Below are 23,235 nucleotides of genomic sequence, written 5' to 3' on the forward strand. Positions count from 1 at the left end.
TCACCGAGGCGCCGCGGGCACAATCGCGCTTTGTGGGCTGGGAGCCAGCATTTGGAGGCACTCAGCATGTCAAGAAAAGACAACAGCACGTAAAGCTTTGCGACGGGATTTGACAAATGACCGCAGTGTCTTTAGGAGGTAGAGTTTCCAGGCCTTGGTCCAAAATTGGGCGCCACGGTTCAGCCCAAGGCTCCCTATCTCTCCAACCAGCACCTGAGCAGGCAGAGCTGGCCCTCGCGCCTGCCTCCTCCCAGCTGAAGCCTGGAATGCAACACACACACATGCATGTGCACACATGTACACGCACACACGCACTCGTGTGCACACACACACGCTGGCACCTGTTCCGTGAGTCATTTCCAGCGCCTGTCCTCTCCAGGCCCGCAATGCCTCTCACCACTCGGGATCACGAAGGTCAAAGCCTCCACACTGTCCGGCCACCTCCAGCCCCTCCCTGCCGACACCCACCCCTGCACTTGCTGCAGCTCCCAAGCCCTGGGAAGGAACCTCCTTGACCTCCAAACCTCTGGATGGCCCAGGAGCACGCCGACCCCGCCCCCGGCCACAGGCCACACCCACCCTGGCGGGTGGGGCTGTCCATAGTGAGGCTGCCAACACCAGGACTTCCTACTTTCCTCCCATCCAGGCCACGCCAGGGAGCGAGCTGGGCAGAATGGGCTTTGATGACTCCCAGCGTTCCCCGGCCGGGCTGTCCCGGGGCACGGGCTCTGGCAGCGGGAGGAGGGCACCCAAACATCCCGGTGCTTGGCAGAGCCAGACTTTCCCGTCATGGTCTTCCTGCAGACTGAGCGTCCGTGGCTTCCTGTGTCGGACTCCTGTCCACCCTCCTGCCTCTCCTCTGATCTCTCCTGTGAAAAGCAGCCCCCTCTCCCCACCTCCCGCCCTGTGCACCAGGTCTGCTTCGGGCTTGCTTGGCTGGAAATCAGCTTCCTCCCCTCCTATCCGCCGTGAGCCCTGCTCCTCGTAACTGAACCATGAGCTCCATAAAGCACAGCGCAAACCTCACGCGTGTCTGTTACGGGCAGGGCTCCCCGCGCCGAGTGTACGGCCTTGCGGCTGCTCTGTCTCCCTGTCTCCGTGAGGCTGGGTTGACTCTGGACCCGCACCACAATGACCTCACACCAACGGCTCCACTCCCTCAGTCACGGCCCTGGCACTGGGGAGAGCGCCATCTTTGAAGGAACCAAGGCCCACCATGAGCTGGTCGGGGCTGCCACTTAACCTCTTGGGTCCTGTGTGTCTCTCCACTGAACGAGCCAGGCAGCGCGGCTCCCGGCAGCACTGTCGTGGCGAAAAGCAGACTTCGAAATGACAGAGTGGCCTGGTATGCAGTGGACACACAATAACTGCTCAGCGGGCAACCCGATTTTTAGAACCAGTCACCCAGGGCTGGTGCCGCAGTGCAGCAGGCTAAGCCTCCATCTGCAGTGCCGGCATCCCATACAGGCGGTGGTTGGAGTCTTGGCTGCCTCACTTCCCAACCAACTCCCTGCTGGTACACCTGGGAAGATAGGTACTTGGGCCCCTGTACCCTCGTGGGAGACCTGGAGGAAGCTCCTGGCTCCTGGCTTCAGCCTGGCCCAGCCCCAACTATTGCAACCATTTGGGGAGTGAACCAGGAGATGGAAGATCTCTCTCTCTCTCTCTCTCTCTCTCTCTCTCTCTCTCTGTTATGCTTTCAGATACATAAATGAATCTTTAAAAAAAAAAAATCAAGCCACCACCCTTGCTGGCTCCCTCTGTCCACCCCCACCCTCATCACCCCATCCATGGCAATCTTTCTGGCCAGGAAACTGCTCCTGGCACGTGCACCAAGACCTTCGTGCCGTCCCCAAAGTTTCTGGGTCCGCTGCGGCACTGTCCCTCCCCTCACCCCCCTCCCTGCCCCTCCCCACTTCTCATCAGTTCTGGGAGGAGAAGAAACACCTCCCAGGGGCTCTGAGCAGCACCCACCCCAACCTGAGCTCGCCTTCTGGGTTCTCCCCAGTCCTAGGCCACCTGTCTACCTGGCCGCATGGTTTGACCGTGTCCTCTATACCCACAGCCACCATGGCCTTCTCCCAGGCTGCTGTTACCACTGGCCACCAACACCGCTCCAAACCCCACTCATGGCTCCTCCTATGGTTCTAGAGGTCACGGGTGCTACAGCCAAGGTGTGGGCGGTGCTGCCTCCTTCCTGGGAAACCCCGTGTCCTGGCTGTGTCTGGCTTCCAGGGGCTGCCTGCATCCCGTGGCTCCGGGCTCCCTCTGGGTTCCAGGCCAGCAGGGCAGCACCTGCCAACCTCTCGCTCTCCGATTTGGGCCATGTGTCTCCCTCGTAGAGAGAGGCTCACACGTACGCTGCAGTCAGCCAGATGCTCCAGGATCAGCTCCTCACCCCAAACTCCCTTTTGCCATAGGACGCAATGCACACAGGTTCTGGCAACCAGGACACGGGCACCCGCCTGGGGCTACTACTCGGCCTCCATCTGCTCCGATCCTCCACCTGCCCCACCTCTGCCTGCATCCAGTGGCTTCTGGGGGCTTCCAAGGCCTCTCTCACCAAGCCCCTCGGCCCTGAGAACTGTGGGAGCTGCCACTCCATCTCCACCTCCTCTCTCTCCTCCATGCCTGAGCTCACCCACAGCCCAGCCTCCCAGAAGCGAGCCCGCTGGTCGCCCCCACACTGACCAGGCATCCACGGCCACACTCTCCCACAGGGCTTCTGCAGCTAACTGCCGTGGGAGGCCCCGCTGCACACGGCAAAATGTCGACCAGGAAGGACCCCAGCCTTTGACTTTCTGGATGCCAGGAGCAGACCTCATGCCTCGCTGTGACTGCCTCCCCCCCAAACATGTCTCTAGACAAAGCCAAATGTGCCAAGCGCAGGGGTTCACCCTGCATGGAGACCCCTCGACCTAATCATGGTGCATCATTTGCTGAAGTCGCCAGCGGCCTCCCCAGCACTAAATCCAGCAGAGACATTTTTCGCCCTTTGTTCGCTCAGCTGCCCGGCGGCCGGCGGCCGGCGGCGCGGCGGCCACTGCAGCCTTCGTCCTTGCTCGCCTGCCGGCACACACACCTCTCGGACCACTCGCGCTCCTACTGCACCACGGGCGCTCCGTGCTCAGTCCCGGGCCCTCTGCACATCCGGCTCGGCCCCTCCTCCCTCGGTGCTGTCCCCCACAGCCCCGCCCTCTGACTGTGCCCAGGTGATCCGAGCGCCAGACTCTTCCATCCAACTGCCCGCCCGATGTCACCACCAGACATCACACCTGAGCCTGGGCTTCCCCGCCACAGCTGTCTGACCACGGCATGGGAGGGGCACTCACCTAGACCAATGCCGCCCCTCCCCCCTCCTTAACCAACTCACCCAGGCTGCACCCAGAGCCCCTTCCAAAACATGAATGCCATCGGGTCACCCTTACCCTCACCTGCAACTCCAAACAATCCGAGGGCTCCTGGTTGGTCCTGCCATGAAGAGCCAAGGCCTTAACTTGGCCCACGGTGCCCCACGGGGCCAAGCCTCCGTCTCCTCCCGCGCTCCTCTGTGTTCCCTGCCGCAACCCAGCTATGCTGACGGCCTGGTTGCTCAGACAGGCCATGTTCTCTTCTGCCACAGGGCCTTGGCTCATGCTGTTCCAGCCACCTGGATGCCCCTCACCCACCTTCACGGTGGACACTCTCTTCCCTCAGTCACAGCTCAGCCCTCGGGAAGCCTTCTCCGACCTAGGGCTGCGTCCATACCCTGAGCCGTTCCCCAGCCTCTGCCACACCTGATTTCTCCAAGGTCCTCTCTCCCAGCTCTGCTGTCCACACACAACTTTCTTTTGTCCCCCTGTCCGGTTGCATTGCAGCCTACTCATCACCTCCTAGGCTAAAGGAAACACCAAACCCTCCAACAGGCCAACGACGATGACGGCGACAGTAATAGCGGAGAGTCACTGGGTGTTGACTTCGTGCAAGCGGAATTCCAAGAACCTGACCACGCTGACTCCTTTCGTCGTCCCCAGCAGCTACTGTGGTCCCCATGCTATAAAGCAGGTGCACAGAAGTCAGGTACTTGTCTAAGGTCACAGTCAGGAGGGAGCAGCAAAGCTGCCAACCCTAAGAGCTCGGTGGGCTCCGGGCATCACCTCGGGTACCATGAACACTGCCAGGCGCCCCGTATGCGTTCCCTTGTCAGTCCCAACACTCCGTGGCGCTGGGACTCGTCCCAGCCTGTCAGGTGGCCAGACCCTCAGGGCCCTAGCAGGGCTTAGCCCCGCGCACCTGCGGCACTGCTTTTCTCAGCTGTAACCACGCCTTACCTCCTCCCAGCCTGCGGCTCCAAGTCACCCACCCTGGGTCGAGGGTCAGGGAACCCTTTATAAATGCCACACAGAGGCTGGCACTGTGGCGTAGTGGGTAAAGCTGCTACCTGCAGTGCCAGCATCCCATATGGGTGCCGGTTCTAGTCCCAGCTGCTCCATTTCCGATCCAGCTCTCTGCTATGGCCTGGGATAGCAGTAGAAGATGGCACAAGTCCTTGGGACCCTGCACCCACGTGGGAGACCTGGAGGAAGCTCCTGGCTCCTGGCTTCGGATCAGCCCAGCTCCGGCCATTGTGGCCATCTGGGGAGTGAACCAGAGGATGGAAGACCTCTCTCTCTCTCTCTCTCTCTCTCTCTCTCTGCCTCTCTATAACTCTGCCTTTCAAATAAACAAATAAATCTTAAAAAAAAAAAAAAAAAAAAGCGCCACACAATGGCCCGCCAGACCCACACAGGAGGATTATGGGAAAACCACCCTGACTTCTGCACATGTGCCAACGACCACCGGTGTGTGGGGGAGGGGGCTCCCTCGGCCCAGCCCTGGGACACCAAGGGCCACAAACACTCACCCAGGACAAGGGGCCAGCAAGATCCTTGCATCCAGAAGAGATGGCAGGAACCGCTCTGGGGCCAGCACGTGGCTCCCCCTGCTGGCTCCCCTCCGCGCCCGGGGCCACTCACCAGCCAGGAGAAGAAGCCCGCTGACTTGTCCTGGGCGGCGATCTGCCCCTCGTAGGGGCCGAAGATGCGGCCCTTGGGGATGACGTCATTGATGCAGCGCACGTCGCTCTCGCCGCTGGCCTCCTGGACCACCTCCAGGCCCTGCGGGATGGTGAGGGCCGCCCGGTCCGGGATGCCCACGGGCACCGGCGTGTCGGACACAAACACCGGGGGGCCATGGTTCGGGCACTCATCCACGAAGTACTCCTGGCAGGACTCGCAGACTGTGGGGAAGCGAGGAAGAGAGAAGGGGCTTCAGTGGTGGTGGGAAAGAAGGCGAGGGGCTGACGGGAACCCCACCCCGAGGACAGCTCGGGGCAGCAGGGAGCAGATGGCAGGCCCCTGGGGAATGCCGGGTCCTCCGCTACCCCAGCCCCCTAGGCCATCGTAGCAATACCCTAACACCCTCCCACCCTGGGGCTCAAAGAATGCACCTGCCAAGGCCAAGGAAGCCAGCGGTGCCCTTGACTCCAGTTTGAACAAGCAGAGACGAGTGCGGCCTTGGAGGCCTGTGGGTCTGGATCTGAACCAATACTGCGCACCCGTGGGCTACGGGACTCGAGGCAGGTGCGTTCCCACCTGGGAGATGGCAGCAACAACGGCCACCCCGACGGCTCCACGAGGCCGGACCTGCACCTGGTCCTTCACAGGTGAGTACCTGTCCTTAGAGCCACGGATGCGCGTTCCCAGCCCAGGGATGGGAGCGGGAGCGAGGGAGGGGGAGGGGCAGGAGGCTGCAGCCCACTTACACCAGAAGTCCACTTGCTGGAAGTTTTTGGGCATCAGGAGGTCTCGCTTCCCCTTTAGTTTCTTGTGCTCAACTTCCATGGCGGAGGGGTCTGGTCTCCTAGAGCTGGCCGGGGCAGGGGCCAGCAAATAAAGCAAAGAGAGTCCATCAGAGAGGGAAGGGACGCCGGGGAACCTGGCCGGGGGTGACGGGGCAAGCAGTGGGCAGAGGGGCCCCCGTCAGCTGCCGTCCCGTGCAGGGGGTGTGGGAGACTGCAGCTCTAACCTGGGTGCCCAGGCCTCTCCCAGGCGTCACCTGAGTGCTTCGAGGGAGCCTGGGCCCAGCTCCAGCCCAGAGCAGGGATAAGGAGGGTGGGCAGGGACTGCAACTTTCCCCCAGAGTCCCCAACCCAGCCAGCCAGCCAGCCAGCCAGCCAGCCACACCCCCTACCCCGTCGCCCTCCCCAGTCCCCACACAAGGGCCTCACCAGGGCTGGCCATAGTCCTGGTCGCGGAGTGGCGAGCAGGCCTCCGTCTTCACCACCGGCGCCATGTCCCCCATGGCCGCCCTGCTCTGGGCCAGGCACTCCTTTACGTGCTCAGTCATTCTGTCCTGGGGAGCAGCAGGCAGGGCCGGCACAGGAAGCCGATCAAAGAGACAGGGGAAGAGGGGTGAGTGGCAGAGAGGGCAAGCAGGGGTCCCTGGGAGTCTGGTTACCCTCCCTGCCATCCCCAGAGGAAGCCGCTTGAGAACACAGACAACAAAAACAGCTGTAGCCGGGCCAAGAGGAAATGCCATTTCTATCCCGGGCTGGTCCTGGGGAGGACTGGAGCCACCCAGCCCCAAGGGGTCAGGGACCAGGGGCAGCTCAGGCCAGGAGGCAGGGCTGGGAAGGACCGCCCACCGGGAACCCCAAGGCCAGTGGCCAAAGGGCAAAGGGCATGGGGGCACCACAGCGAGCCCAGGCACAGAGGTCGGCCAGGGGAGTGAGAAGGGGACCACTCCAGTGCAACTGGGGCCCGGGCGGGCGGGCAGCTGAAACCGGTCCCCCGCTGTGGGGCTTCCCAGGGCACAGCACCAAGCAGGTACAGGCGGGGCCTAGGGTGCCACCCGCTCTGTCTCGGGGCGCCCCTCCAGCCCGCGGCTTACCGCCCTCCACCACGGCCACCGCCACCGCCGGGCTTCGGCCCCGCCCTCGGCACCCCCGGGTCCTCATGCCAAGCCCCCGGGACCCCGTGCGGGCCCCCAGCAGGGCGGCAGCTCAGGCTGGTGCCGCGCCGGGCCCCGGGACTGGGCGAGCGGCGCGTGTGACTCACTCCCCGGGGCCCCGCTGGCCACACCCCTGCGCCTCGGCTAATCAGCCCCCTGCGCCCCACCGGGGCCCCAAAGCCGCCGGCGGCTGGGAGGGGTGTGGGCCACGGGACGGCCTCCTCCTCCTCCTCCACCTCCTCCTCCTCCGCCTCCCGAGAGCGCAGGGGCCGGGGGCGCGCCCAGGGGGCCGGCCCAGCCCCGGGCGCCCCCTCCGCGGGAGCCCGTGCGCGCCCCGTCGGCGCGAGCGCCGGGGGCCGGGCGCGGGGCGCAGGCTCGCGCTCTCGGCAGCCTGGGCGGCGGGACGCTCGGCCGGCCCCCGGCGCCCGCCCCGCCCGGCCGCCCGGCATTCCTTGCGGGGCATGTGGCTTCTTGCCGGCCCCGGGGCACGCAGTTGGCGGGCGGGGCGGCGGCGGCTGCGGAGCTGGGGTCCTGAGCGGCGGGCGCCCCCCTGCTGCCATCCCACCTGCAGGGCCCCGGGTGGGAACGCAGCAGCTGCCCGCCGCCCCCTGCCTCCGGGACGCGCCATGCGGGGGGGGGGGGGGGGCTCCAGCTTGGGGACTGACCCACCCAACATGGAGGGGCCAGGGGCTGGGGGTCGCAGGGGCAAGAACCTAGAGCTGGAAAGAGTGAGGGGCCCTAGGCCACGCAGGTGGAGTCTGGAAACGGAAGAACCTCCCCAGCCCCCACATTCAAGCTCTGTGGCTCTGCCTCAGGTCCCTGCTGTATCCCCAGTCCTGTCTTCTTTGGCCACAATCTCGGTGACCACCGTGGGGTGGGGTCAGGCCGCAGCCCACAAAGTCCAGCCTCCAGGTGGGAAAGCCTGGTGGTTAGGAGCCTGGGCACTGCGTTTGAATCCCGCTGGTGAGCAGGTGACCCCCTAAGGCTCCACGCCATTGTATTTGGAGACAGGGCTGCCAGGAGATGCAGAGCAAATGCGTTCGGGGGACCAGGTGCCCTCACCGGAAGAGGTGGACACCCCAGGGCCCTCTGCCCCACAGGAGGCAGTGAGAGGGCAGTTCCCAGGCCCTGGCACCTTGACCTTGGATCTTGCAGGACTGTGAGAAATAAAATGTGTAGGCCACCCAGGCTGGCATTCGGTCACAGGAGCTTGAGCTAATACAGCAGGTTATGCGATGTATTTATTTTTCTTACTGACTTATTTGGAAGGCAGAGAACGCGAAGACAGTAAGATCTATCCGCTGTTTCACTCGCCCTAGATGCCTGCAAAAACCAGGCAGGGCTTTGCCAGGCTGAAGCCAGGATCCTGGAGCTCCATCCAGGTCTCCCGCGTGGGTGTCAGGGACCCAAGCACTGGAGCCTTCGCCTGCTGCTTGCCTCCCAGGGTGCACAAGTGCAGGAAGCTGGAAGGTGAACCCAGGCACCCTGATATGGCACACAGGCGTCCCAGGGGGCAGCTTACCCACGGTGCCCCATGCTCACCCCTGCAGCAGCTCATCAGACTGCTCTGGCTGGCGCGAGATTCCCCGTGCTACAGGGACAGGTGTGCGTGCACAGGGGGCCGGGGCCGGCCTCCGCGCATCCCGCGGAGGAGGGATGGCTTTGAGTTCCTTCTACTGGAGTGTGCTGTGTTTGGATTCCGGGGTAACCATCTGCAACACGGGCGCCTTCTGAGAACACGATGCTTGGGGAGCGCCTCGCATGGGGCTCCCCTGTCCTGGCCGCCCAGGGCCCCACCTGTATCCTGTGCTCTATCCCGCCACGGGGTGACCTTGCTGGGTCCCCCTCCCCCCCGCAGCAGCACCCCTGGGAACCTGTCCTCTGCCTGCAGTCCCCCCCTAGCCCAAGTCCCACTACACTGCACTTCACACTGTGCCTGGTCTTTGGTGAGCACAGTTCTTTGAATGCTTTCATCTGTAATCTATTTTCACTTTGTTTTTAAAAAAAGATGTATTTATTCATTTGAGAGTCAGAGTTACAGCGAGAGAAGGAAAGACAAAGAGAGACAGAGACAGACAGGCAGACACACACACACACACACAGAGCTTCCATCCACTGGTTCACTCCCCAGATGGCCACAATGGCCAGGGCTGAGCCAGGCTGACGCTGGGAGCTCGGAACTCATTCCAGGTCTCCCATGTCTGTGGCAGGGACCCAGGAGCTGAGTGATCACTGGCCCCTCCCAGGGTCTCCACTGGCAGGAAGCTGGGGTCAGGAATGGGAGCTGGGTGTTGAATCGGACACAGCAAGTGGGACACGGGCGCCTTATAGTTGGACTGGACACGAGCGCCTCGGTGAGCCATCAGCTTTGCCAATGTCGAGCTCTGCAGGGGAGCTCTGAGAGAGGATGAGCCCCCGTGCGCCCTGCTTCCAGGTGCCCCTGCTCCTCACACCTCCCGGCCTTTGCTCTGTCTCTGTACAGCCACACACACCACACACACACACACAGTCTCGTCACAGCTCCCCGCCTCTGCCCCTGTCATGTGAAACCGTCACAGACTATCCCCACTCTGACTGGGATGTGAGTGTCCCAGGTGGTGCCACCCCCCACGCCAGCACGGTTATGTGAATCAGCTCGCTCCCCGTGAGGACAGAAATCCTCCCGTGTCTGTTCTAAAGGGCCATGGAAAATGGAATTAAAAGGCAACTTTATTTTGGCGACAAAGATATTTCGAGATCCGTGCTGCTTTTCATTGTCTGCCGCTTTATGAGCTCTTGGGAAGCCCCCCCGTGAGCATGGCTGCTCGCCACGGAGCTGCCAGCCCCTCCCACGGCACTGGCCACCGTGGCCAAGGCGACCAAAAGGCAAGCCAAGCACGGGGGCGCCGGCTTTTAGGATGCGCTCAGTTCGGGGGCGTGCACTTGTAGGACCGGCCCCCCTTCCACATTCACTCTAAGTGCTGGCTCGCCTCACCCGGTCCCAGCCCAGCCCAGCATGGGGCATGTTCTCAGTAAGTAGTTGCCAAAGGAATCAGGGACCAAATGGCCCTCTCTAGCATGTCCCACTCCCCCAGATGCTCAGCTCAAAAGCAGATCACAGATGGAAAGGCTGGCTGGCTGGCGGATGTTTTGAATTCTCTGCCCCACAGGGCTCTTTGCCCGTGACCTCTGCCAGGGCTGGCGAGGCAGGTGCTAAGGGGCAGAGCATGGTGGGGGGTTTGATGGAATCAACCTGGTTCCACTAACGGGCTGTGCAGGACCCGCTGTGTGGCCGTGAGCACGTCACTCACCCTCTCTGGGCCTCTAGTGCTGTCTTGGGCGGAATGGAAACAGTCAGAGGTGCCAGGTTCTACATGTGACACGGAGCTGAAGCAGAGTCTTGGGGAGAGCCAGACGCTAGGAGCTGAAGGAGAATACGCAAGCTCATCTGCTTCTGGCTGCTCCGGGGGGGAAGGGGGGGAAGAGGAGGAAGAATAGAGGGAGGGGATGAGACCAGAGGGGAAAGGCAGCGAGGGGAGAGGTGGACACCAGAGAGGATTAAAGACGGGGAGGAAGAGGGAGAGGAGGGAGGGAAGGTGGGGATGGAGGCCGGCGGGAGGGCAGGGGAGACACAGCCAGCAGGTCCTGGGAGAAGCAGAACACACGTCCTGGGTCTAAACAGCCCCGGGAACACCATCCGCTCATGAGAAAAGCCTTCCGAGCAGAGGCGTCTCTGGGCCACTTCCTGCCATGTCCTGTGTCTCACTGACATCTCACCTTCACAACCCAGCAGATCTGCAACGTCTTGCAACACAAGCGCACGCTGAACAGGACAGCTGAGTAGCAGCCAAAAGGGTGGCGTAGGCCTCACAGATAAACAGTGGTACCAAACACAGCAATGATCTCTCGTGAGATGGTGAGCAATCAAGATTGTCATGTAGTTCTGAGCCTCCCGGGAGCCAAAGCGAAAAGGGAAACACAACAGCGTGCAGACTTCTCATTGTTTGACACTTATGTGCTGACTGCACGCACAGTGGAGCACCCCTTCCATTCTCAGAAGTGTCCAGGACCAAGCATCACTTGTGTGAATGTTGTGCAAGTGGCCCCGGACCCTTCTCCATGTCTACAGTGCACGCCCCAGGAGCAGGGAGAAAGCAGAGGGGATGTGGCAGGACCCGTGAACTTCCGGGCAGGGAGAAGGCACGGGCTGGTGTCCTTCACTGGGTCCCTCTCGGCGAGCACGGCGAGGCCTGGGCCAGGCCAAGCCCAGCAGCCTTGTCCACAGAGCGTCCTAGGTGCCCGGTGAGGGGCTGGGGGAGGGGCGGTGGGCCGCCTCCTGCTGCTGGCAATGCTCCCTCTTGCCGGCTCCTCTCAGTCTGCACACACAGAGATTAAGCTTGCTGCACACACAGCAATGAGATGCAAAGCCAAGGGGAGGGGGCAGAAGGCAGCCCAGGAGCCTGCAGCTCCGTATTCACCCTTGGCGGGGGGCCAGGACGCTGGACAAGCCGGCAGCCAGTGTGGCCGGGGCCTGGGAGTCTGTGCCCGCTCGCTCTCCCTGCAGGACGGCACCATGAGAATCTGGCAAAGCGGCGGCGGCCCTGGCCCTCCCCACCACGTCCTCCATGGCTCCCAGGTACAAAGGGCTCCAGGCCGGCCCCAGTCACACACAGCCCTGGGCTGGGTACCCAGGCCCTGGATCTCAGCCCTGGCTGTGCCAGCAACTGTTTAGGGGACACGGAGGAAGTTCCTGCCTTGCTCTAAGCCTCAGTTTCCCCTTCCTGCAAAAAAAAAAAAAAAAATACAAGATCCAACTAAACAATGAATCATAGCCGGGGGTGGGGTGAGGTGGGGAGGGCTTGGGATTATCACAGGGAGCTGCCAATCTTACACATCCAGCAAGGACCGCCTGTACAGGGGACGCATGTGATGTGTGCCTTGAACTGCTGCGTGGAACGGATTTGCAAATGCAGAGAACTTGCGAGATAAACCGATTTTAAAAGTGTCACTGAATTCTTGGAAGCCCCGGGCAGCTGTGTATTTTGCTGATCAACCGATAAAGCACAGCCACTTGCAAGCAAGGTCACCCCAAGCTCATTACTTCACTGCTTCCCCCCTCAGTTTTTCCATCTGTCAAATGGGACTGATAGAAACTATCCCATGGGATTGGATACCCAAGAAGCCCGGCCTGCCATAAGAACTCTATAAATATTAGCTAATTGCTATCATTGCTTTTATTATTACTTAAGTGTAATAGACATCAGGTGTGCACACTGGTGAAAATTTTTTGACATTAAAACCCCTTCACTGGGGCCGGCACTGTGGTGTAGCGGGTAAAGTCACTGCCAGCAGTGCCAGCATCCCATATGGGCGCCAGTTCGGGTCCTGGTTGCTCCACTTCTGATCCAGCTCTCTGCTATGGCCTGGGAAAGCAGTAGAAGATGGCCCAAGTTCTTGGGCCCCTGCACCCATGTGCGAGACCCGGAAAAAGCTCCTGGCTCCTGGCTTTGGATTGGCGCAGCTCTGGTCGTTGCAGCCAGCTGGGGAGTGAACCAGTGGGTGGAAGACCTCTCTTTCTCTCTACCTTTCAAATAAATAAATAAATCTTAAAAAATACAATCATAATGGGGGGTCGGTGGCACCAGCCTCCGGGAGGGCAGCCGGGCAACCACATTCAAAGCCCGGGTAGGAGTGGGAGCTTGGCAGAGCAGGCCCGCGTGGAGGAATTCACCCTAAGGACGTAACCGAGCATGTGCAGAGACGGCCTTGGCCGCCCGACTTCCAGCGCTAAAAGCCAGGAACGAATTCACGCCTCCAAAGCAGGAAGGCAGGCAAAATACAGCAGGCGGCGGAACCCTAGAGAGCAGTGGACTCGGCAGCAGAAGAGTGCCCGACCCCGGGGCATGCCCGTGTGACACACGGCTGGATACAGAGGCGAGGCGGGGGCGGCGTCTGGTTTGGCAGTCAAGACGCCGGGCAAGGCGTCCACAGCCCTTAGCGCAGTGCCCGAGTTTGAGCTCCAGCGCCGCCCAGGATTCCAGCTTCTTGCTAAGGCTCCGGTAGTTGGGGTTCATGCCACCCATGGGGGGAACCCAGATTGGGTGCTGGCGCCCAGCTTTGGCCCGGCCCAGGCCCAGTTGTTGGATCTGGTGAGTGAGCCAGCAGGTGGAAGAGCTCTCTCGTCATTTCCCTCTGTTTCTCTCTCTCCAATCTGAGAAGTCTACGTATTATCTGCTTCCACTTTTAGGACATTCTCGAAAAGGCAAAATGATCGAGGGAGTGAAAGGCCCAGGGGGTGCAGGGGGAGGGGCGGGATACCTGGGTGGAGGCAGGGAGCAGGTTTCAGGGCAGTGGCCCGGCAGGTGCGATACTGTAATGGTGGCTGGGCGTCCCCATGTTTGCCAAAACCCACACGCAAACCCGACTGCAAACCATGGGCTTTGGCTGACGAGGGTCGGGAACTCTGCCCCTTGGGGATTTTTTTTTTGGGGGGGAAAGATTTATTTATTTTTATTTCAAAGGCTGAGATGCAGAGAGGGAGGAGGGATAGGGAGAGGGGTCACGCACCAGCTGGTTCACTTGCCAAATGTTCACCCCAGCTGGGGCTGAGTCAGGTCCAAGTTCAGGTCTCCCATGTGGGTGGCAGGCACCCAAGTGCTGGGGCCTCACGCTGCCTTCCAGGGTGTGCAGTAGCAAGAAGCTGCCTGTGAAGTGGAGCAGCTGGGCCACAGACCAGGACCTCCGATAGGAGGCGCCGGCGTCCCAAGCGGACGCTGAACCCACTGGGCCCCAACACCCACCGAACGTGAGCTCCAGTGTCTGCCCAGTGTCCCAGTGAATCAAACACAGCGCTGTCAAGGTTATGAAAAGTACAAGTTATGGAAAGGCAGGCTAGCGTCTCAGTGTGACGGTGTGGATTTTTGTGCGCAGGCTGGGGAGACGGAGTCGGGGGGCACCACCAGGGCCACCTGCCGCTGTGTCTTCCCTGTGTGCATGTGGGAAAAAGACGGCACTGGAAGCTGTGTAAAGGAACTCCCCATCCTCCTTGGCTCAGGAATCGCTGGGTAAGGTGAGTTCCAAGGCCCTCGTGCCTGTACCCGCTGGTCGTTAGATGCCAAGACCCAATCAATTTATTAGACAGAAGGAGGAACCCAAACTGGGGTCGAGGAGCCAGCACAGAAGTGGCCCCCAATGCGTACTTCGTGCACGATGAATCAACCGAGTGTCCAATCAGGGCCCTGATATTTCTACCGTGAAACATTTCTGCTTTTATTGTTCTTTTTAAAAGACTGATTTATTTATTTACATGACATGCAGAGAGAGAAGAGAGAGAGAGAGAGAGAGAGAGAGAGAGAGAGAGAGGTGCCATCTGCTAGTTCACTCCCCAAATGGCCACCACAGCCAGGGCTGGGCAGTGCTAAAGCCAGGAGCCAGGAGCTCCATCCTGGTCTCCCACATAGGCGGCAGGGACTCCTGTTCTTGACCCAACACCTGCTGCTTCATGGGCACATTAGCAGGGAGCTGGACCAGGAATCCTGGCTGTGACCTGAACCTGCACTCTGATACAGGATCCCAAGTGGCAGCCTAACCTGCCGGGCCACAACGTTGGTCCCTTCTGGTTCTTTGTGGTTCTGGTTTGAAGGATATTGTATTACTGAAAAGATTGCAGGCATTAAGCAGTAGTTGGTTTATCTTCTAGTTTTATAAACATAGGAATAGACCAGGGTTCAAACAATGGTACGTTGTTATCATCCTAAGCAAAAGCAAAGAAATTTGGGGTGTTCATTCATTTGTAGTGTACCACATTCACAAAGCTTCTTTATGTTAAAAAGAAATAGCATGGTGGATAGAATACTACGCAGAAATGAGAATAAACAAACTACGTCATCCTAAGAATCGAAACACACCTCCCTCAAGAGTCCATACGGCATGGTTTGATTTATATAAAGTTTACAAACCAACCTGCTACAGCTATGCTGTCAAAGATCAAGTTCATGGTTCTCCTTGGGAATTCCTGGAACAGGGCATGAAAGGGACGTCCAAGGAGCTGGTCACGTTCGACTTCTTCACCTGGGCGTTGGCTCCCCACGACAGACATTACCACTGGCTTCTCTGGCACCTGCCTCCCCACTCAGACTCTCCCTCGGGTGTCACCCTCCCTTACAGGATCGACCAGGAGTGAGCAGGAGCTAAGCCCGAGCCCACCCCCAGGACAGGGCTCCCCGTCAGTCGTCAGTCGAGGCAAGGCCACCTGCCACCCCAGCGACTGGATCAGCAACCGGGTCTTCAACCAACCAACAAAGGACAATGCCCTCCCAGGTCGGACACCTGACCCACTTTGCCCCGCTCAAAGGGAAGGGCGGGGCTTTCACTCCCTGACTTGAGTGAGAAAGCACACAGCCATTGTTGGCCACGGCAGCAGGGTCTGCGGGGGACCAGGCAGGCAGGAAGCAGGCTTAGGAAGAAGCCGGCTCCTTAGAGCAGAGCCTCGTGGGGCTACAGAAATTCATGCTCAGTGTCCTCTTAATTTGCACGACCCGCCAACTTTTTAAAGACCACCCCCACCCCGTCTGCGTGGATTTCAAAATCTCTGCGGCAAAATTAATTGAATTGATAACTCATTCTTCACGATCCTTTGGAAGCACCTTTGTATTTGTGCTCTTGGCATCTGGTCCCTGGCATGGAGCCCCTAAAATTCCTGGACCTGCCCGAGCCATAGGAAGGGCTTTTGTGACTGCTAAGGAGTCCCTTTGGGTCACGCTGGAGTTTATGCAAATGAGGGTGACCCCTAAGGGAGCTGATTGCCAGAAAGATCAAATGAGTAGATGGGGTCAGAACTTTTAGCCACACCCACTGACCTATGGGGAGGGGGAGGGGCTGGGCGCAAAGAGAAAAAAAAAATACAATCCACAAAAAATGCTGGCACAGCAAGATTCAGAAAAGTGCCCGGACAGGAGACACCTGGGGGTGGGGGGGCGGGGTCGCAGGTGCTCTGTGCTCTTCCCGCCCTCACCCTGCTCATCTCTTCCCCTGGCTATTCCCGAGCTGAGTCTCTTACATCACCCAGGAGCAGTGAGTGGCACCGGAGTCACCAAGCCCAAGGAGCGAGCCGTGAGGACCCTGATGGACGCAGGTGCCGAGCCGAGAGGTGCTGGTGTCTGCCACACGGCTTCGCCCTCTCAAGCTGTCACCAAACCAGGATCTCATCTCAGGAGAAGCCTGGGAGGGCAAGGATTTGGAGCAAAGAGAGGGAGAAGGCTTATTTAGGATGCTGACAGCCAGGGAGGGGACAGGCGAGCGCCTGGCCACCCAACCTCTCCCGCACAGAGGTTTCCTACCGGGAACACACGTATTGCAATCGTGCAAGGGGCAGGTCATGGGCAAGCTGTCCCACATGTCCCCCTGCTAGCTGGGTCCTTTCCCTGTGACCAGGTCCTCGGCACCCAGGCCTCGAGGAGATGCAGACAAAACCATCCAACAGAGAAGGGGGAGGGACCAGGCCAGACCTTGGTCCCTCAGGTCTGTCCATCCCCACACTGGGGTCTTGTCCACTGCTAGGACAAAGCCTTCCCAGGCCAGGGTCTCTGTTGGGTGCAGCCAAAGCCATCCTTGCGGTGATCGTCACCTGCCAGGGGCACAGGCCCATCGACCCAGGCCCATGGCAGCTGGGTCCAGCACTTTGCCTGTGTCTTTATATTTATTTATGCTTAGTGCTTGCTTATTTATTTATTTTCATCTACTTGAAAATTAGAGTGACACAGAGAAAGAGAGAGAGAGCGAGATCTTCCATCCACTGGTTCACTCCTCAAGTGCCTGCCACAGCCAGGGCTGGGCCAGGCCAAAGCCAGGAGCCAGGAGCTCCCTCTGGGGTCTCCCACTCGGGTGGCAGGGGCCCGAGCACTTGAGCCATCAGCTGCTGCCTCCCAGGTGCAGCAGCAGGAAGACGTGTCAGAAGCAGAGTGGCCAGAACTGGGACAGGCGCTCTGGTACAGGACACAGGTTGTTCCAAGCAGCGGCTTAGCCCGCCGTCCCACCATACACACCCTGTACGGTTTAAAGTGCCCCCATCCACAGCACCCTGGCCTACAGGAGGGCAAAGTGGGAAGGGTGAGGGTATTCCGCGCAAGCCCCCAGCTCCCCCGAGCCCAGGATCATCCGTCATGCATTGCTGGGTGGAGTATAAACTGGTTGGCACTGGGGACCTCTAGAAATGCATATATGACCTTCCATCTGCAATGTCACTTCTAGGAACTTCATCCAGCCTGGCCCTGGCCACCACTCCCTTCCCCCGGAGTGGCTGCGTGGGCACCCAGCTGTCTCCCGGCTTCCGTTCTACATCTACCGTGCATTCCCCACCCCACAGTCAGAGTGAACCCATTACAACCGAAAGCAGACCAAGCAGTTCCTGGCCCACAACCCTGTACAGCAAGAGTGGCGTGCCACCCTGGCCCGGAGCCCCCCGTCCCCTTAGCCATGTCATCTCCTATAGCTCCCCACGTCTCCCGGTACAGCCCCATGGGCTACCTTGCCAGCCTCCAGGATGGCACCTTCCTGCCCTGAGCCTTCGCACTGACTGTTCCCTCAGCCTGGAGTGCTTTGCCCTAAACACGTGAACTGCTCTTCCACCCGCTCCAGGCTTTTACTTGAAGGCGCCCTTCTGCAGCCCCTCCCACTGCGATCTGAGCTAACACTTCTGTTCACTGTGTCTTCCTCAACACGTGACCCCAGTATCTGTCTGCCCAGCTCGACAGGACCCTCCCAGAAGATGGTGATGGCTGTCCGCTCACCGCTGCGGCCCCTGCCACCGTGACAAAGTCGGCACACAAGGGCCGTTTGTTGCACGGCTGAACTGGTGATGAACACAAAATCAAAGTCAGGAGCACTGGAAAATGATGCTTGAGAGCATGGACCCTGGCGCTGGGCTGCCAGGGTTCAGCTTCCGGCCTTACGTCTGTGTGATGCAGGGCGAGTGTCTTAACCTCTCCGTTTATGGAGCTATTAACAGCACCTGCCTGGCAAGGCTGTTACGAGACATACATGAGCTAGCATTTGCAAAACCCTTTGACTACTACATGTGCTACATAAACTCCACACACCCCGGCTGCATTCAGTGTCACAGGCCAACCACACACATGTGTACGCTTGTATACACCAGATGCACACATGTCCGATTTGCAAAATAGACGAGCCCTGCTCATCCTTGCTGACCACGTCCAGGCCTCACTGTCCTCGGCCCCACAAGGCACTCATGTAGGTCAAGGCGATCTCGTTTACTGCCTGCTACAAAACGTGCGGAGCCCAGGGCCCGGAGCCCTGATTTCTTCTGGTGCGCGTGCCCAGTGTATGCGCGGTCACCAATGGGGACCACTGCATCGCCCCACAGCAATGGGGGTGGGGCACCTGGTGCTCCCACGCTGATGGTCCCACCATGGCTGTGAGAGATAAACCACCTTGTTGATTTCCTGCGTCTTGGCCACTTTCAGCACCTACGCTGGGGTTCTGCTAGGGCTATGTGTATTTGTGTGTGTGTGTATGTGTGCCTGTATGTCTGCCAATTACGAATTAACTGGGGCCAGCATGGTGGTGCCGCAGTTTAAGTCTCCATCTGCCATGCTGGTATCCCACCTGAGTGCTATCAGTTCGAGTCCCGGCTGCACCACTTCTGACCCAGCTCCCTGCTAATGCCCATGGGGAAGGCAGCAGAGGACGACCCAAGTGCCTGGGCCCCTGCCACCCACATGGGAGACCTGGTTGGAGTTCCTGGCTCCTGCCTTCAGTCTGGCCCAGCCCTGGCCATTGTTGCCATTTAGGGAGTGAACCAGCAGATGAAAGATCTCTCTCTCTCTCTAACTCTGTCTTTCAAATGAATAAATAAACCTTGAAAAAGAATTACATGCCTTCCCATTTATCCATGGAAAGGCTGAGTCGCATGTGCTCCAAGATCTTGACTTGAGGGGACAGAGGGACCTGGCCTTTGCTGAGCGCTCCCCTTTGCTAGGCTCTGTGCCAGGCGAGGTCCCTTCCTGCACCATCCGCCTGCCCCTCTCTGCAGCCCTGTATGATGGGCTACGCCCCCTGTCTGCACCTGACCCAATCACAGCTCTGTCTCAAGAGGGAGACAGGCCCCGGGGCCCAGCAATAAGACGAGGACGAGGTGGCCCTTGAAGAATGACACCTGCGAATGCAAGGTGATCCCCAAAGATGACAATGACTGTACGTTAAGCCTGCTGCGGCCTCTGCAGCCAAGCTGATGTTCAACACGGAGGAGGCAGAAGGTGACCCTCAGAGAGCAGGAGACCTGCACCCAGGGCCTCCAGGGAGTGACCGATGCCAGGCTCTGAGCATCGTTTTATGTCCCCTGTGGAGGACAGCCCAGGCATCCACCCTCGGCCTGTGTCCCTGTGCCACCCAGCGGCAGGCACTGTCCCAGGTGCTGGGGACCCCAGAGTAAACGAGGTCCCCACCCTCGTGGGACTTGCAGCATGGGGGGGATGCTGGCACCAAGCCCCTCGGTGTCCTTGGGGAGCCCCCTCCTCCACATGCTCCACCCCAGGGTGAGACTCAGACTGAGCACTGGCCAATCAGAGCTCCCGTCTGCAGGGGCAAGGCAGGGAATGGCCCAGGCAGGGATAAGCTGGGGGGGGTGGGGACTCTGGCGAGTCTGCGGGGAAGAGGAGGCCCTTTGCCTGTGGGCACTGCTGACAGAACTGGATGAGCCCACAGCCAGCTGCCATGGCGACAGTCTGCTGTGAACGGAGCCAGTACAGGAGGGAGCAGAGTAGCATGGACACGATGACTCGGTGGATCCACTGTGCCTGCCACTCTCGGGATTGCTGAGCCGGTCAATTCCACTCGTACCTAATTCTGCTCCACGGAGTATGTGTGAGACTGTACTTGGTCCTGTCAACAACCTACCAAGCAGTTTTACTTTGTTTTTTTGGGTAGGAAGCAAAGGCTCAGAGAGGTTAAGCGGCTTGAGCAAGGCCACACAGCAGCTGTCCTGAGTCCTTCCAGCCAGTCCCAAGTGACAGTTGAGTATGATGGGGGGGGGGGCACACCGCAGCTGGAGGGGGAAGGGGTCTTCCTTGGCAGGGGGTGACGGGGCTCCCTGAAGGGGGTCCCTGAGAGACAAGAAAGGGAAGCTGCTCCAGTCGAATCGGGTCTACACAGAGGCGCCAGAAGACAGCAAGCACAAATGGCAAGCGGGTGGCTGTTCCTTTTTTTCCATTTTTATTTTTGCCAACTTGGAAGAAACAGAAGAATCTGTGTAAAAACGTGGCTGCTCAGCTTCCCCGGCAGATGGGGAGGGTTCCCGGCATGGCACAGACAATGCCACCTGCTGACAAGCTACAGGGCTGGGACATGGCCTTGCCCCCCCCACCCTGCCCCCACCAGGTCCCCCGCCGGCCCCTGCCACTCCTGGCTGCACTGGGCATCTGAGCTGGCAATTTCCACAGCAGAGACCAAGTGCTGCGTAGACGCCGTCCAAAGACCCAGGCTCAGGGGAGACAGCGGTGCTGGGCTGGGACCTGGCTCTGCTCTGCCTGCTCCCGGAATCCCCCTGCTCAGAACGGCCCCTGGCAACAGGCATGTCTGGTGAGCGCAAGAAATACAGGAAGGATGTGAGCGGTCAAGCACCGCTTAAGGAGGGGATGTGTTCTGAGAAGTGTGTCACTAGGCAGCAATTTTGGCACAGTGTGAACACCAGGTGCACTCGCAGACTCAGACGGCTGCGATGTTCACTGGGCGATAGACTCTTCAGAGACCGCAGCCGTCTATGCAGTCCATCATGGACCAAAGTGGCATTACTCGGCACGAGACAGCCTCACCAGCAACCCCGGACGCCCACTCCCAAAGGCACGGGAGAAGCGAAGAGGCAGGACCAAAGGCAGCCCTGTGGTCCACAGGCGAGGGGCTGGTGGTGCAGCAGCTGGCACGGGGGTCCTGGAGGGAGAGGCCCGGCCTGGCCGCTCACTCCCTGGGTGACCTGGGGAAGGGATTTCACCTCCTGTGCCCCTACTGACCCCTCCATGCCTGGGGGTCATAAGAGCCATGCCCGGTTGTGGCGGGTAAAGCCATAAGCTGTCTAAGCTCTCCCACTGATGCCCTGACCTGGGGCAGATCCCTCCCCCACTCCAAGCCTCAGTTTGCCCATCTGCAATGACGAGCCAGTTGGACTCGGTCATCCATGACGGAAGACAGTCCACCTTCCGTGTGATGCCCGCTTCCAAGCCCCAGGCAGGTTGCAGGGGTCTCTCCACCACAGCACCCCACCCCCCAACTGAGGTCAAAAAGCACCCTACCAGCCATCAGAGCAAGACCCTCTGATCCCAAATCCCGTTAGGCTTAGCCCAAGTTCGGCTGTGGCTCATATACCCCCGATCATGACACCCCAAGGGCATGGGGACAAGGCTGGAGGGAGTTAGCCCTCGGGTGCCCAGCCCCGGGAGGGGCCCTCCTGAGCCCCGACTCCCACCGCGGCCGGGGCCCGGGCACCCGGCTGGCAGAGCTGTCTCCATCTCTCTCACACGCCCCCGGATGGGAAATGAATCATGAAAATCAAGAAGGTAAAATTAGCCCACAGGCTGCCGGGTAATCCACGCAGGCATCGGTCCCGGGAGGGGGCAAGGCCCACACTGCGGGCTCTGGGTGGCCTCCCAGGGGCTGGCAGGGGGCAGGCTGGCCATCTGGAGCCCCTGTTTCCTTCCAGGGCTGGTGGCTTCTGGAGTGTTCTCTCTCTCTCTCTCTCTGGCTCCTCCCTGCCACCCAACAGATTCAACAGGCACTGGGTGCTCCAAGCCCAGTTTCCCCAGCTGGCAAGGCGGAGGGGCCCCAGTATCCCAGCATTTGAAAAGGGACCTGAGAAAGTATCAACCAGGGCTCTGAGGCATACATCGTACCCCTTAAAGGGCAGGGCAGAAGCCCCTTGGTCTCCCTTAACAGGGTAGAATTGCAAGGATCACAAGGCCCAGAGAAGTGGGAGGTCTTACCCAGCGTCACACAGCAGACCTGACTGAGCGGCGGCCAGGACCACGCCCTGCTGCTGAGATGCTGTGAGTGGAACTGCTGACAAAGGGAGCGACTCCAAGTGTGTGTGGAGGGGCAGCTGAGTTGGGGGTCACACCCTGAGACCACCAGGTGCCCCCTGATCTCGTCCCACCCCTCCAGACACCTGCCCCCGCTTTTGGAATCTACAGGGGACCCCTGGGCAACAGGGGAGGCCGGCTGGCATCCTGCTCCATGCCCGTGGGGCCTTGGACAAGTCACCTCCTCCACCTGCGACCCAATAATGAAAAGCTCATGAAATTGACAAGGAGACGTGTGACTCCTCCAGGGCACTTCAGGGGATGGCAGTGGTCAGTACAGACCCACAAGGCCGGCCTGAATGCCATGCAGTGTCTGCTCCCAGCACCTCTGGCCTCCTGGCTCTGCCCTGAGGATGCCCAAGGCAGCCCCCCATGCCGACAGAATGTCCCTCTGTCCCCAGGCGGACAACTGGGAGCAGGACCACCCACACCCCAGGCCACCATGCACAGCGACTCCCTGGGGTGACCACAGCTGCTGCGGCCGCAGCCCCGAGCTCAGCACCTGCAAACAGCAATGCACGGGGCCCTGCCCTTCAGTCCTGAAGGCGCTGGGGTCCAGAGGCCGAGACGCTTGCCCAAAGCCTCGTAGTCATTCGTGCAATCGCTCACCGGACAGACCGACCAGCTCCGGGCCTGTGCCAGGTGTCACCCAGGAGTAAGCGAGGTGCGTGGCCGTCCTCGTGGTCTCCTGACCATCAGAGGCCTCTGAGCATGGGGGCCACAACCCTGCAGCCACATTGCCACCATTCGAGTCGTAGCCTCGCCCCTGCGTGACCTTGGGAGGTCCCTGAGCTTCCCGCGCCTCATCTCCTGAGCTGTAAAGGGAGCGTAGTAATGGCAGCTTCCTGGCAAGGTGATGCTGAGGACTCAGCGACACACTGCCAGACAGAGGACAGCGTCTGGCACAGAGCGAATGTTGTTACCGAGCCAAGGCCACAGCCATGTCCGTCTGACACTGCTGACTACTCTTCACTCGGAGCTCGGCCAGGTCAGGTTCCCTGGTTCAAGCAGGAGAACTGGGGAGGGAGCCCCTCGTCTAAGATCGGAAGGTCGTGGCCAGGGCCGGCGCTGTGGCGTAGCGGGTAAAGCCACCGCGTGCAGTGTCGGCATCCTACATAGGCACCGGTTCGAGTCCCAGCTGCTCCACTTCCAATCCAGCTCTCTGCTGTGGCCTGGGAAAGCAGTAGATGATGGCACAAGT

At 60.1% G+C, this 23,235-nt stretch overlaps 1 protein-coding gene across 4 annotated transcripts in view; it reads right to left on the minus strand.

The window, feature by feature from the left end:
• The window catches only part of PRDM11 (PR/SET domain 11), a 73,604-nt gene that overhangs the window by 35,936 nt on the left and 14,433 nt on the right, over nt 1–23,235 (minus strand). For 3 of the 4 annotated variants that reach the window (XM_062196265.1, XM_062196263.1, XM_062196266.1), the window contains exons 1-4: nt 6,910–7,181; nt 6,248–6,372; nt 5,783–5,886; nt 4,995–5,257 (exon numbers count right to left, since the gene is read on the minus strand). In XM_062196265.1, coding sequence (XP_062052249.1) covers nt 4,995–5,257; nt 5,783–5,886; nt 6,248–6,366 — 486 coding nt within the window. In that variant the 5' untranslated portion in view covers nt 6,367–6,372; nt 6,910–7,181. Of the gene's footprint in view, nt 1–4,994; nt 5,258–5,782; nt 5,887–6,247; nt 6,373–6,909; nt 7,182–23,235 lie in introns of those variants that run through there. The other variant, XM_062196264.1, reaches the window with a different exon arrangement.

Source organism: Lepus europaeus, chromosome 7 (assembly GCF_033115175.1).
Source record: "Lepus europaeus isolate LE1 chromosome 7, mLepTim1.pri, whole genome shotgun sequence".
NCBI classification, from domain to species: Eukaryota; Metazoa; Chordata; class Mammalia; order Lagomorpha; family Leporidae; genus Lepus; species Lepus europaeus.